This window comes from Dipodomys ordii, unplaced genomic scaffold (genome assembly GCF_000151885.1).
Source record: "Dipodomys ordii isolate 6190 unplaced genomic scaffold, Dord_2.0 Scaffold153, whole genome shotgun sequence".
NCBI lineage: Eukaryota > Metazoa > Chordata > Mammalia > Rodentia > Heteromyidae > Dipodomys > Dipodomys ordii.
The window spans coordinates 753469-766001 of record NW_012267369.1 but is presented as its reverse complement, the minus strand read 5'-3'; the positions used below and the strand labels follow the sequence as shown (position 1 = coordinate 766001).

The following is a 12533-nucleotide window of genomic DNA, read 5'->3' as shown; positions in this document are numbered from 1 at the left end:
CAGGATGCCCAGTGTGGCTGGGGGCCCTCAGGATGCCCAGTGTGGCTGGGGGCCCTCAGGATGCCCAGTGTGGCTGGGGGCCCTCAGGATGCCCAGTGTCTCAAGGCGACGTTCAGTGACCCAGACCCGCCTCCCGAGGGCCCCATACCTCCCTGGGCCGGGGCTGGCACCCAGAGTCAACACTAGACCTCTGGGGACATTTAACACCCACACAGCAAACAGCACTTTTGGTTCATACACATCCACAAATGGTGACCAGACCCATCTCCCACAGAAACCCAAAGGCGTTAGGCAGAAGAGCCCAGGGAACCCGGGTCCCAGTACTCAACACTGAACAGAATCGAGGCCAACAATCGTCTTCCAGCTGAATTTTACAAACTACCTTCATTAAATTCAACTTTATTAAAAATTAAAACCACAGAAAAAGGTTTAAAAAGCGAAGCAGGAAATGGAGTGAGAAGCCAGACTAATATAGCAATAGCTGACGTGGTGGCTGTGGGACCGTCCTTCGTGGCTCACACCCACCCCTGACTCGGCACGACCAGAAACAGGAGCACCCTCTTCTACCTCAGGGGTTGGAGACACCCACAGGACAGCCCCCAGGCCTGCAGACACTTCCACGCTGCTGTCTGGCAGAGGTGGTACGCAGCCGAGTCAGGAAGCGCACATCATAACCAGAGCTCTGGCAGTGACGCTCTACCCAGACACCCCGGCTCGTGAGCACGCAGATGCAGGGCACCAAGTGGAGACGAGCCACTTTCTGGGCTGCTGCAAGTTCCCACCCAGAGGCAAGAAGCGGAGTGGGAGCCGAAGAGACAGCCTGACCCTCAGCCCAGCAGCCCCAGCCCACTCTGTGCCCTGGGCTGGCCTGTGTCTGGAGAACCAGTGCCAGCACGCCCCATGACCGCCCCCGGGAGGGTCCCAGGGCCTAGAACTGCTGAAGGATCATCTTCCGTTTCAGGTCACGGCTGAACTTGTTCATCCTGAAGAGCTCGCTGTCATAAAAGGCGGAGAGGTTGTGGATGTGGATCTGCCGAGCCTGAAGACAGGAAGCACAGGAGGCGTCAGGGCCAGAGACCCGTGTTCCACCCACACCCCGTGCCCCACGCTTTCAGGAGCGAAGCGCCTGGGGTGGAGGCCGAGCCAGAGGACCGGCTCCAAGCCCAGTTCCCAGGGCGCCCTGTTCCCTGCTCCTCCACCTGCCGCCCACCCCGCCCACTGCCGCACACAGCGTGCCTGCCGCCGCCGCCTCCACCCCAGCACACTGCACCTTGTCCACCAAGTCCTTCTCGGGCACCTCGATGGTGTCCTGCTGGGCCCCAAAGCGGTTGCGCTGGTAGGTGACTTGCTCGGCCACCAACTGCTTCAATATGAAGAGCAACAGCTCATTGTTGTCGCGCCGGAAGGAGAGGTAGCGGGCGAAGGTCTGTGGGAGGAGAGTGGGGGTCAGAGGCCGCCGTGGGGGTCAGAGGCCGCCCACACCTTTGCCTGGCCGCACACACGGGTGTACCCCAGCACATGACACGGGCCCTTCAGCGAGCCGGCCACACCCACCTTGCGCATGCTGCGCATGACGCTGAACTTCTGCGTGTCGATGAAGCTCTCCAGCATCACGCGGATGGCCATGTTGACGTCATCCTCTATCACATAGTCCCGCAGATGCATCCGCGCGTGGGCCTCGGCCATGCGGATCATGGACTCGATGTGCCGCACGGTGATGGGAATGCTGCCCGTTGCCTGGAGGGGAGGGGAGGGCAGGGCCTGGCCTGAGGCACAGGGAGGGGCTGGGCAGGGTAGGGGCCGGCTGGAGGCCAAGTTCAACTGTGCCAACCAACACATCCCACTCCTTCCCCAAACAGGGCTGCTCCAGTGCCCGCCGCCCGCCCAGGGCCTGCAAGCGCCCAGTGTGTGCCCGCTGCCCGCCCAGGGCCTGCAAGCGCCCAGTGTGTGCCCGCTGCCCGCCCAGGGCCTGCAAGCGCCCAGAGTGTGCCCGCTGCTCGCCCAGGGCCTGCGAGCGCCCAGTGTGCCCGCTGCTCGCCCAGGGCCTGCGAGCGCCCAGTGTGCCCACTGCTCGCCCAGGGCCTGTGAGCGCCCAGTGTGCCCGCTGCCCGCCCAGGGCCTGCGAGTGCCCAGTGTGTGGTGTCACGGTGGGCGGCACACACGCGCACACTGACACTGCACAGCCAGGGCTGGGATTTCACGACATCTCAGCTGAAGGCTCTGAAAAGACGTAGCAGAGTTCGCACTCAGGGCCTCACACCCGGCTGCCAGCCCAGCTTTTCTGCTGGTTACTCTGGAAAGTCTAGCAGACCTTTCTGGCCCAAATGGTCTCAAATTGACATCTTCCAGATCTCTGCCTCCCAAGTAGCTGGGATTGCCAGCGTGAGCCACCAGCTCACACCGAAGTTTTAGCCAATCCCTAAACGTGACAGTACAGAGGCGCTGGGGGAGGGGCCCCTCGGAGGGCAGGCCTGGAGGCCCCGCTGGAGGAGTGCTCACCATCGACTCCTTCCGCAGGTCGCTGTACATCCTGGCCACCTTGTCCTGGTCCATCTGGTGGAGCTTGGGGTGCACCCTTTCCTTGGCATAGATGATGTACTTCTTCAGGACCTCCTGCGGCAGGGGCTCCACGCCGTACGTGTTGGGCATGACCGGCTCTGAGGCGCTGCTATCCAGATCCTCGTCCTTCGTGTTGCTGGGGTGGTGTCTGACGTGGCTGCCCACCACGAAGCGGGCCAGCATCTCATCCTAGATGGGGTTGGGAGAGGCGTCAGGGGTGGGGGCCGCAGGCAGGGGGGAGCAACAGGCCAAGGAGACAGGCTAGAAGCTCACTTGGGTGCCGGCAGGAGACAAGCAGTTTAAAAGCTAACTAAGGCCGGTCATCCCAGCTACTCAGGAGGCTGAGACCTGAGCATCGCGGTTCAAAGCCAGCCCAGACAGGAAAGTCCTTGAGACTATCTCCAATAAACCATCAGAAAACAGAAGTGGCGCTGTGACTCAAGTGGTAGAGCGCTCACCTTGCGCTGAAGAGCTGAGGGACAGTGCCCAGGCCTCACAATTGACCAAAAAAAAAAAGAAAAGAAAAAAAAACCATCCCCAAAACAACAGAAACAGGAAAGCAGCTCAGTGGCAAAGCGCTTGCCTAACAAGTACAATGTCCCCAATACCAAAAAGAAAAGTCAAACAAAAACCACTGGGGCTGGGACTCAGTGGTGGGAGCTTGCCTAACACACATGAAGCCCTGGATTCGATTCTTCAGTACCACACACACAGAAAAAGCCAGAAGTGGTGCTGTGGCTCAAGTGGTAAAGTGTTAGCCTTGAACAAAGAAGCTCAGGGACAGCGCCCAGGCCCACGACAGACCAAAAAGTAAAGGAAGATGGGACGATGACACCAGGAGGCGCCTCCAGACACAGCTGGCAGAGAGCAGAGCACGCGAGCTAAGACAGCCGTGGGCCATCAGCAGAGGAGCGTCCGGGAGAGAGAGCATTCCGGAAGGTGGAGCAGACAGGCCTGGGGTTGGCTGGGCACAGGGCAGGATGGGGGCAGACAGCTGGGCACAAGGCGCCAGCCGCAGCCATAGGTCATCGTGGAGGATGGGTGGAAGCTGACTCGCGTCTCAGAGGTGGGAATGGCCACAGCAGGCCCTCGGGTGAGGGGTTCGGAGGTAGTAGGGGAATGGGTGTAGGAGCATTTCCAGGAGCACCCTGTGAACCAGGCTGAGCAACCAGGGAAGGAAAGAGGAGTCAGGAGGACTCTGGACATGGGGGTGGGGGGTGGGGGAGGGAGGGGGCGCAGATGCCACGTCCACCCTTCCCAGCGCCTGGTCCCAGGCTGGCCCCAGCCCGGGCTCAAGGTGCAGGGCTGTACCTGAAGTGGGTCCACGGTGTCCCTCACCACACACAGGATGTCGAAGCGGGAGATGATGGGCTCCGTGAGGTCCACGTTCTCGGAGAAGGTCAGGGAAGGGTCGTAGCGGCCCCCTGAAACACGGCAGCATGCTCAGCTGCCCTCCTCCACCTCCAAACACCCGTCCTGACCCAGCTGCTCCAGCGGCAGAGGCAGGCCGGCGCCGCGGACCTGTCATACCAGCTGCCTATGCGCTCCACAAGGGGGCAGTAGTGCCCAGAGCCGCCTAACTGGACGGTCAACCGCGTCTCAGGGAAGACACGGAAGATCATCTTGGCTCAGCCTGGCCCAGCCCTAGGCAGTCCAGACCAAGGGCTGTCTCCTGAGCGTGGTGCAGAGACGGTGGCCCCACAAGCCCCACCATCCCCAGCCCCCGGCCCGGCCGTGGAGGGGCAGGGGGCCTGCCTACCTATGGGGTTGGCAGCAGCGATGACGGTGCAGCGGGCCTGCAGGGAGGTGACGATGCCGGCCTTGGAGATGGAGATGCTCTGCTGCTCCATTGCCTCGTGAATGCTGGTCCTGTCCTGGTCATTCATCTAGACCCAGGGGCTCCCCTCAGCGTGGGCCTCGCCCCCATGGCGCAGGACCCAGTGCTCCCACAAACACCCTCCCAACAAGCCCACGCCCCCCCCAGCCCCAGCCACCTTGTCAAACTCATCGATGAGACACACGCCTCGGTCCGCCAGAACCAGGGCGCCGGCTTCCAAGGTCCACTCCCTGCTGACGGGGTGCCGCTGGACATAGGCCGTGAGGCCCACGGCGGATGCCCCCTGGCCAGTGGTGAAGATGGCCCGGCTGGACACCTTCTCGATGTACTTGAGGAACTGGGACTTGGCTGTGCCTGGGTCTCCACACAGGAGCATGTTGATGTCCCCGCGCACCTTGTGCTTCCCACCTGGGGCCAGACAAGGACGGGAGGGGAGGGGAGGGATAGGGGAGGGTGGATGGACAGGGTAGACTGCTCATCAGCAACGGCAGGCTCTAAAGACAGGCTGCAGAGCCCTAGCCCAGGCCCCTTTCTGAACATTTACTCAATGCACAGATATGTACTTAGGTCTACAGAGGACAGGCCTTTGTGATGGGGCAAAGCTAGAAATGACCTGAATCTTTCTCCAAGGAGGCAGAGCGAAATATGTGGCACTGTCCAGGACGCAGCAATGTGCCAGTATGCACTACTGAGGAGAAGCCAGAGGCGCTGCAGTGGGAGAAGAGCAGGGCCAGCCCGCCTCCGCGTGCTATAGCCACAGTCCCATGCACAGGGCAGGTGCTGTGTGTCACGGGCCCTGTGTGCTATAGCCACAGTCCCATGCACAAGGCAGGTGTGTGTCACAGGCCGTGTGCTATAGCCACAGTCCCATGCACAAGGCAGGTGCTGTGTGTCATGAGCCCTGTGGGCGTGCCGCACCGCATAAACTACGGGTGCGTTGTTGCAGTCCCATGACTGCACAGGTACGGGAGCACACAGCCACACAGACTGAGGCCCACAAGAAGGGCTTGGGATAGAAGGGCTGTCAGTGGAGACTGGCCTCACCTGAGGCTTCTATTATACTTATGTGCCCACCAACTACTGGTGTGGCAAAACCTTCTTTTAAAGGAAGACAAGCTGAGAAGAATAGAAATGCGCTCAAATTGTAAGTAAGGGCCGCCGGCTGGGGGACAAAAGCAGCCACCAGCTACCCACAGCTCTCTCGCCTCATGGAGTGGCCACATGGCCGTCACTGACTACATCCTGTCCCTAGCCCCCAGTCGTACGGACACAGGGTCTGCCCGTCCACAGGCAGAATCCTGGCTCTCTGCAGAGGGGGAAAGGGAGGGGAGCTCACCTGGGTTCTTGGGCTCTCCCCCGAACAGGGCCAGAGCCAGGCCTCTCTTGATGTCTTCATGCCCATAGATGGAAGGAGCGATGCTGGCAAAGATCTGAGGAAGAGGAAGAGGCCATGGTGATCGGAGCCCGAGGGGGGGGGTGTGTGCGCTCTGTCAGGGGTGGAGCCTGCAGCTCAGCAGCAACCCGCTGTGAAGTCCCATCATGCCCAGGGCAGCTGGGCTTGGGAGCTGCCTAGACCCCAGTCTGACCCATTCATTCTGTCTGGAGGCCTTGTCCAGGACACAGACCCAGAGCAGAGACGGGGTGAGCCACCGTGGCGTGGCTGTGACAACAGACACCCACAGCTGGTCCCTGTGCTCCACGCCAAAGCCTGCCTGCAACCTCCCACGAGAGCCAACACCAGATCCCAGCAGAGATCTACAAGACACTGCTCCAAAGCAGCCGGGGCAGGCCAGGCTGTGTTCAGATGACAGAAGTGGTGATCCGGGAGGTAGACTCATCAGTCCACATTTCTCTGTCTCCCGGACAGAAATGCCAACTCTAAGAGAGAAGCAGGGGTATGCAGGACTCCTTGACTGTGGGAGAATGCTTTCCACCTTGCTGGCCGCTGCCCTCCACAACCCCAGCACAGCACGCTCTGCAGGCCAGGGTCTGAGGCAGCGCTGGCCTCTGGGGCACATCATGAGCTCAGAGGGAGACTGCTCCTACTGGCCAAATCAACACTCAAGAATGACCCCACAGGGGCTGGGAAGGTGGCTCAGTGGTAGAGCGCTTGCCTTGCATGCATGAGGCCCTGGGTTCGATTCCTCAGCACCACATAAGCAGAAAAAGCCAGAAATGGCGATGTGGCTCAAATAGTAGGGCACTAGCCTTGAGCTGAAGAGCTAAGGGACAGCACCCAGGCCCAGAGTTCAGGCCCCACGACAGACAAAAACAAAAAAAAAGATCTCCACAGCTGGGCACCAGTGGCTCACACCTGTAATACTAACTACTCAGGTCAGGCTGAGATCTGCGGATCATGGGTCAAAGCCAGCCTGGGCAGAAAAGTCTGTGAGAGCTGGGCAGGAAAGTTTACTAGATTCTGTTCAGCAAAAGCAAAAAGAAGAGCTGGAATCGTGGTTCAAGTGGTACATGCCAGCAAAAAAGAGTTGTCTCCAAATTCTATTTCCCAATGAGAAAAATCATAATAAACACCTTCCCAGGCTGGCAAAGAACCAGCTGCCCCTGTGAACCCGGGTCCTGGTCGACTCAAAGGGCCAAGATCCTCAAGCACAGAGCTCGGCCATGGCATGGCGCTAGCCAGGTCAGGGGTGCCTTTCCCAGAGCCATGATAACAAGCAATCCCATCCTATCAACACACAGAACCAGGGCCGGGGCCTGGCTTTATGGAAGAGCCCTTCCCGGCACCCACAAGACACTGGGTGATTGAGGAGCAGAGGGGGCACAGAGACACTGGAAACTCACGTTCTGGGGCAAGAACCCACACAAACCCTGAAGCCAGTGTCAGCGGCTGCACGTGTGCCTGTCTCTGGCGCCACAGTCCCCCAAGGCTGAGGATGAGGGAGCCAGGCTGCCGGACAGCTGGGGGACCCCTTCCACCTGCCTTCTCCCCGATCTGCTGGTCCTTGGAGAGGCTAGTGATCATCTTCACGTCCTCATCCGTCAGCTCCCCGACAGCGACCTTGTTGTCTCTCTTGGCCACATGATTGGCCAGGATGATGGTAGCGAAGACGGGGAAGCCATTGGAGGTGTTGAGGGAACCATCGTAATTGTTGTGGTAAATGCCAGTCAGCTCCTAGGAGAGAGAGTCTGTGTGGCCAGAGGCACAACCCAGGGCAGGGTGCAGCTCAGCCACCCCACACTGCCCTCCGCACTACAGCGCAGCAGCTCAGGGACACTCAAGTAAATGACGTCCAAGCTGCTGCGGCTTTGACCTAGATGCTTCCCGCAGGCCTGGTTCCCTGCCTGGTGTGGCCCGTTAGGAAGCATGGCCACCCGTGGGGACTGCCCTGGACCCAGCCCCTGCCTGCCTGCATCATGGACTGCACGAGCCCACGCTCTCTGTGACATGCTGGGCCAGAGACCAGGGACTGTAACCTCTGGCCCCCTGGGCTAAAACAAACCCTCTCTCTCCTTTAAACCAATCATCTCAGCTGTGGGAAGCTCTACACTCCAAGGATTCAAGAGCCAACCCTAGTCCAAGCCCCCCACCCCCACCCCATTAACGCCCACATGCCCACGGGCGGGAAAGCCCGGGCCAAGTCTCCCGGCTCCCCCCTCCACTGCTGGCCACTCACAATCTCGTCCCCCGGCTTGCAGCTGTCCACCAGGTCAGCCAGGAGAATGGCATCTTTGGAGCGGGGTAGTCGGCCGGCTGCCACTTTACCAGGGCTCTCCTGGATGCGGATGCGCTGGTAGTTCTGATAAATGGTCTGCAGGAACAGAGAAAGGAGGTGAGCCCAGCCCTGCAGGAAGGGTGCTTCCTGTCCCACCTGACCTTGCCCCAGGCCCCCAAGGATGGGGGGCAGAGCCAGGCCACGCTACCTCCCCACTGGGAAGGAGGGCCACGGGGAAAGGGCCTATCAAGTCACCTGCTGTCTAGGAAAGCAACAGTGCTACGGTGTGAGCTCAAATATCCACAGAGGGCTGGGAAGGTGGTGGCTTAGTGGCGGAGTGCTTGCCTAGCATGCATGAGGCCCTGGGTTCAATTCCTCAGTACCACATAAACAAACAGAACACTTCCAATGTCCACAGAGACCAATGTGGTGAAGGTTTGGTCCTCAGCTCATGCACTACTGGGACGTGGCAGGGCCCTGGGGGCAGGGAGGTCTCTGGGGGCGGGTGTGCTGGCCCCTGGCCTTCCCTGTGCCTGACACCAGGCCAGCAGCCTCCTCACCACACACTAGTCCCTTCCTGCTGTCTCGCCACGGGTCCTGATGGGCAGGGATGGAAACCCAAAAACCTTGAGCCACAAGTGCCTTTCCTCTCCAGTAGATTTACAGAAAGCTAGTGGGTGAGTCGCTGTGGTTCAAAGCACACGCTGTGCCTAAGATCACAGAACAAGAGGCGTATGCCAGCCAGCATGGGGTCTGCAGTCTGGAGTGGTCATAGCCTCACAGCACCCCCGTGGAGGGCCCTCAGTAGAAACCGGAATCCAGCCTGGACTATAGACACCAGTGATGGAACTAGACTGAACCTGTGGGAGCGGACAGGCAGCCGGCACTGGCCTATGTCAAGCAAAAGCCAGACACAAGGAAGGCCCCAACACAAGTGCTCGGCTTTTAAATGCAAATGACCAGAATTCCTAGAAGACATCGAAGGACCGAAATATTCCACGTTGTGCTCTGTGGGGTCCCTGCCTGGTCCCCCCACGGCTGGAGTCAGCTCACCTCCTCCATGTTGACCTCGAAGGGCCCAGTGGACTGGCACTCCGGGCAGGAGCCTGGCTTCACTTCCTGGTTCTGGGACTGGCAGAAGGGCCCCAGCACAAAGCTGCACTTGCTGCAGTTGTACTTGACCATGCTGAGCTGGGGCAGGACGCCCGTGCAACTCGTCACCACGCCGCTGGTGCGGATCAGCTGGTTCAGGTGCAGCTGCCTGCGGGCACAGCGGCGGCTGGAGCTCAGGCACGTGGATCGCGCCCCCTGGGCACCCCAGCACTGGGCCTGTCAGCACCCGATGAGGCCATGCTAGTGCCCTCCTCACAGCCAGCACCACCGGGCCACCCCCCCCCCCCGTCCTCCTCCCTCACCTCAGGGACCGCAGCTCCTCCACCAGGGGCAGGTGGGAGATGCGAACATGGATGTGGCTGGCGATGCGGTCATACTTGGGGTACATGGCCAGCACCACCTCCAGAGCAGCCTCGTCAAAGATCTGCAGCAGCTCGGCCGGGGCCTCAGGCAGGAAGTAGGCCAGGACGTGCTCCCGGGCCGCCAGGTCCTCATAGTTCACCACCAGGCTCTCCCGGTTCTCTACAGGCGGATTGAGGGGTAGGGGGGAGGCTGAGCGGGGCCTGCTGGGGCCAGGGAGGGGAGGCCTGCCTGAGGGGAGGGACCCATGCCTCATCCCAGAGCCCAGAGCCATGAACTTGGAATGCCACAGGACAGAAGCCATGGATAGCCCTGCCCCACACGGGACGGCGGGCAGTGCAGGTACAGGACCAGGCCTGCGTGTCCTGAGCCCCGCCCCCCAGCCGCGTCTGCTGATTCCCAGCCCAAGTCACCCTGCAACGCAGAGTGCGCCTTGATGCCAGCACGTGCTCAGGACACACAGGCTCCGGGTCAACCCCTAGAGCCACAAAATGAACAAGTGAAAAGTAGGAGCGATCCAGACTTCCATTAAAAAACAAAACAAAAAAACAAACTCTGCCCACTTTTAAGAGTATCAAAAACAAATGCCTCGGGTCCCCACTGTCCCAGGCCGACACCCACAGGTGACATTTCCTGTGTTCCTTCGAGTGAGACCCCCCCCCCCCTTCAGGACACATCACTGAGTGTCCGAGCAGGCAGGATTGGTGTGCCTATGAGGCCAGTCCGAATAACCTTCCGGAAAGGGACACCAGGAGGCGGCTGGGTCTGAGTGACCGTGCCCCACCTTTGCACATGTCACTGATGCGCTCCTTGAAGACGTTGTGACCATGGCTGTCCACGTGAGTTCGCAGGAAGTTCTTGAAGCGGTGGTGGATCTCCAGCCGGGGGCCGGCCATGCTCACCCACTCCCGCACAGAGTGGCCCTTGAGGTCTTCCAGGTTCTCGATGCTCTCTATCATCTCCTCGTCCTCCTCCGCGCCATCTTCCGTGGCCCGCTCCACCTGCCGGCGCCTGCGGGCAGGGCGCTCTTCCTCGTCTTCATCGCTGTCTGTGCAGGCAAGGAAGCCTGTAAGAGCCTTTCCCAGCACCATCTCCCCTGACCCCAGACCCGGCCACTCAGCACACTGACAGCCACACCCCAGACCAGCGCGGCACGCAGACAGGCAGGCCTACCGTACAGAAGGCCTCTCCGCATGCGGCCCAGGCCCCGACCAGCCTCCCGGTCCCGCTGCCGCATGGCCCGCTCCGCCGCCTCCCTCTGGCTGGCTGTCAGCTCCTCCACGTCCTCCTCATCCAGCGCTAGTCCCTCGGCCTCGTAGGTGTCCAGCTCTGGGATGGCACGGTAGTCCCTGAGAGAGCCCCCAGAAGGCAGTTAGTCCCCCGCAATTCCATCCAGAAACTGGCCAGCCCCATAGGCAGCCTGGGCAGGCCTGCGCCTCCAGGAACGGAAGGCCAGAAAATAGCCACCGAGTTCCACGTAAGTTCTCTAGACACTGTGGTGAGTAGCACCCCCATTTGAACGTGGGATGCCTGTGGAAACACCCTTCTAAAGTGTCCAGGATGGAAGGGAGGAGTATTTTAGGTGGGGGGGATTTAAGGTTTCTGGGATTTCAGTCAGGTGACAAACATGTGGTCTCTGGTGAGGTGAGGCTGGGAATCTCCACAAGGCTCCGGGCACTCCTAAAACTTGGCTGGCGCGCTACCTAGCGTGTCCCACCTGCAGCCAGGATTAGGGCAGAGGCAGTGTTCTCCTATGGGCAGACCCACAGAGCCCCAAAGGGCACTGGCTACAGCAATGGCCTGGCTCTGATTGGGTAAAGTGCATGTTTACTAGCTGGAAGTCAGCCAAGGCCAGTGAGTCAGACTCCCTCACACAGTGTGCTGTGGCTTCCTGTCTGAGATCGCACCTCCTATTGGATGCATTCCCAGGGTACACATCTCTAGCAAGTGGAGCTTGTCCAGGCTCAGGGCAGGGTTAAGAACCTTTTATCTGCCAAGGGCCATGTGGGTATTTATTTGTTTTTTGTTTTTGGTCTAGTCGTAGGGCCTGAACTCTGGGCCTGGGCGCTGTCCCTCAGCTCTTCAGCTCAAGGCTAGTGCTCCACCACTTGAGCCACAGCGCCATTTCTGGTTTTTTTCTTTTTGTTTATGTGGTGCTGAGGAATCTAACCCAGGGCCTCAGGCATGCAAGGCAAGGGCTCTACCACTGAGCCACCTTCCCAGACCCCATATGGATATTTATAACATAGCTCGGCTGTACAAAATGATCAACACAGGCAGAAGTCCACCTGCCTGTCCTTTGATGTACCACGCGACCTTAGGGACTGGCCCAGGGGCAGATTTCCCACCCACGTCCGGTCTCCAAACGCAGCACCTTCAGTGGATCTGCACTGTAGCTTGTGACCTGTCTCCCTGACACCCCAGGTCCACACCACACTCAAAAGGCCACACCCCCCCAGATCCAAGCGCCTGAGCTGGGCTCCCTGCCAAGCTGAGTGTGGAGAGCAGTGCAAAGAAGATACCTCTCCATGCCATCGCCAATGAGCTCTTCTCCATCCTCTTCCTCCTCCACGGGCCCCTCGGTGCCCAGGAGCCCCTCAGACTCATCCTCAAACGGAGGAAGGTCACGGCCAGGGCTGGAGGTCAGGGCGTCGGTGCGCCGGGAGCTCCGGCCTGGGCTGGAGGTGAGCGGATCATTGGCTCGTCGCCGGCGGCCAGGGCTGGAGGCCGCAGAGAGGGGCTCGGAGGACTCCTGCGGGAGAAGCGGCGGGTCAGGCACGGGGGGGGGGCACGGCTCCGCCCCCCCGCCCGCACTTCCCAGCCCCGCGTTCGCCGGGCCAGGTGGGTCACTCACGGCCTTTCACCCGGGAAAAAACACGGAGGCCACGTCGCCTTCTGGCCCTATTGTCCTCCTGTCCTGCCCCTAGGCGGCCGCGGCGCCGTGGGCACGGCACCCACGCACGGTGGGGCGTCCCGGGGCGCGGGAGCCG

At 60.5% G+C, this 12533-nt stretch overlaps 1 protein-coding gene across 1 annotated transcript in view; it reads right to left on the bottom strand.

Moving 5' to 3' along the window:
- Positions 1 to 358: 358 nt before the first annotated feature.
- Positions 359 to 12533, bottom strand: part of Mcm2 (minichromosome maintenance complex component 2) — a 12588-nt gene continuing 413 nt past the window's right edge. The window contains exons 2-16 of the mRNA XM_013032299.1: positions 12066 to 12295; positions 10717 to 10892; positions 10328 to 10591; positions 9486 to 9705; positions 9124 to 9331; positions 8032 to 8166; positions 7338 to 7529; positions 5733 to 5826; positions 4554 to 4804; positions 4319 to 4445; positions 3871 to 3983; positions 2500 to 2748; positions 1555 to 1737; positions 1271 to 1426; positions 359 to 1039 (exon numbers count right to left, since the gene is read on the bottom strand). Coding sequence (XP_012887753.1) covers positions 929 to 1039; positions 1271 to 1426; positions 1555 to 1737; positions 2500 to 2748; positions 3871 to 3983; positions 4319 to 4445; positions 4554 to 4804; positions 5733 to 5826; positions 7338 to 7529; positions 8032 to 8166; positions 9124 to 9331; positions 9486 to 9705; positions 10328 to 10591; positions 10717 to 10892; positions 12066 to 12295 — 2709 coding nt within the window. The 3' untranslated portion in view covers positions 359 to 928. The remainder of the gene's footprint in view (positions 1040 to 1270; positions 1427 to 1554; positions 1738 to 2499; positions 2749 to 3870; positions 3984 to 4318; positions 4446 to 4553; positions 4805 to 5732; positions 5827 to 7337; positions 7530 to 8031; positions 8167 to 9123; positions 9332 to 9485; positions 9706 to 10327; positions 10592 to 10716; positions 10893 to 12065; positions 12296 to 12533) is intronic.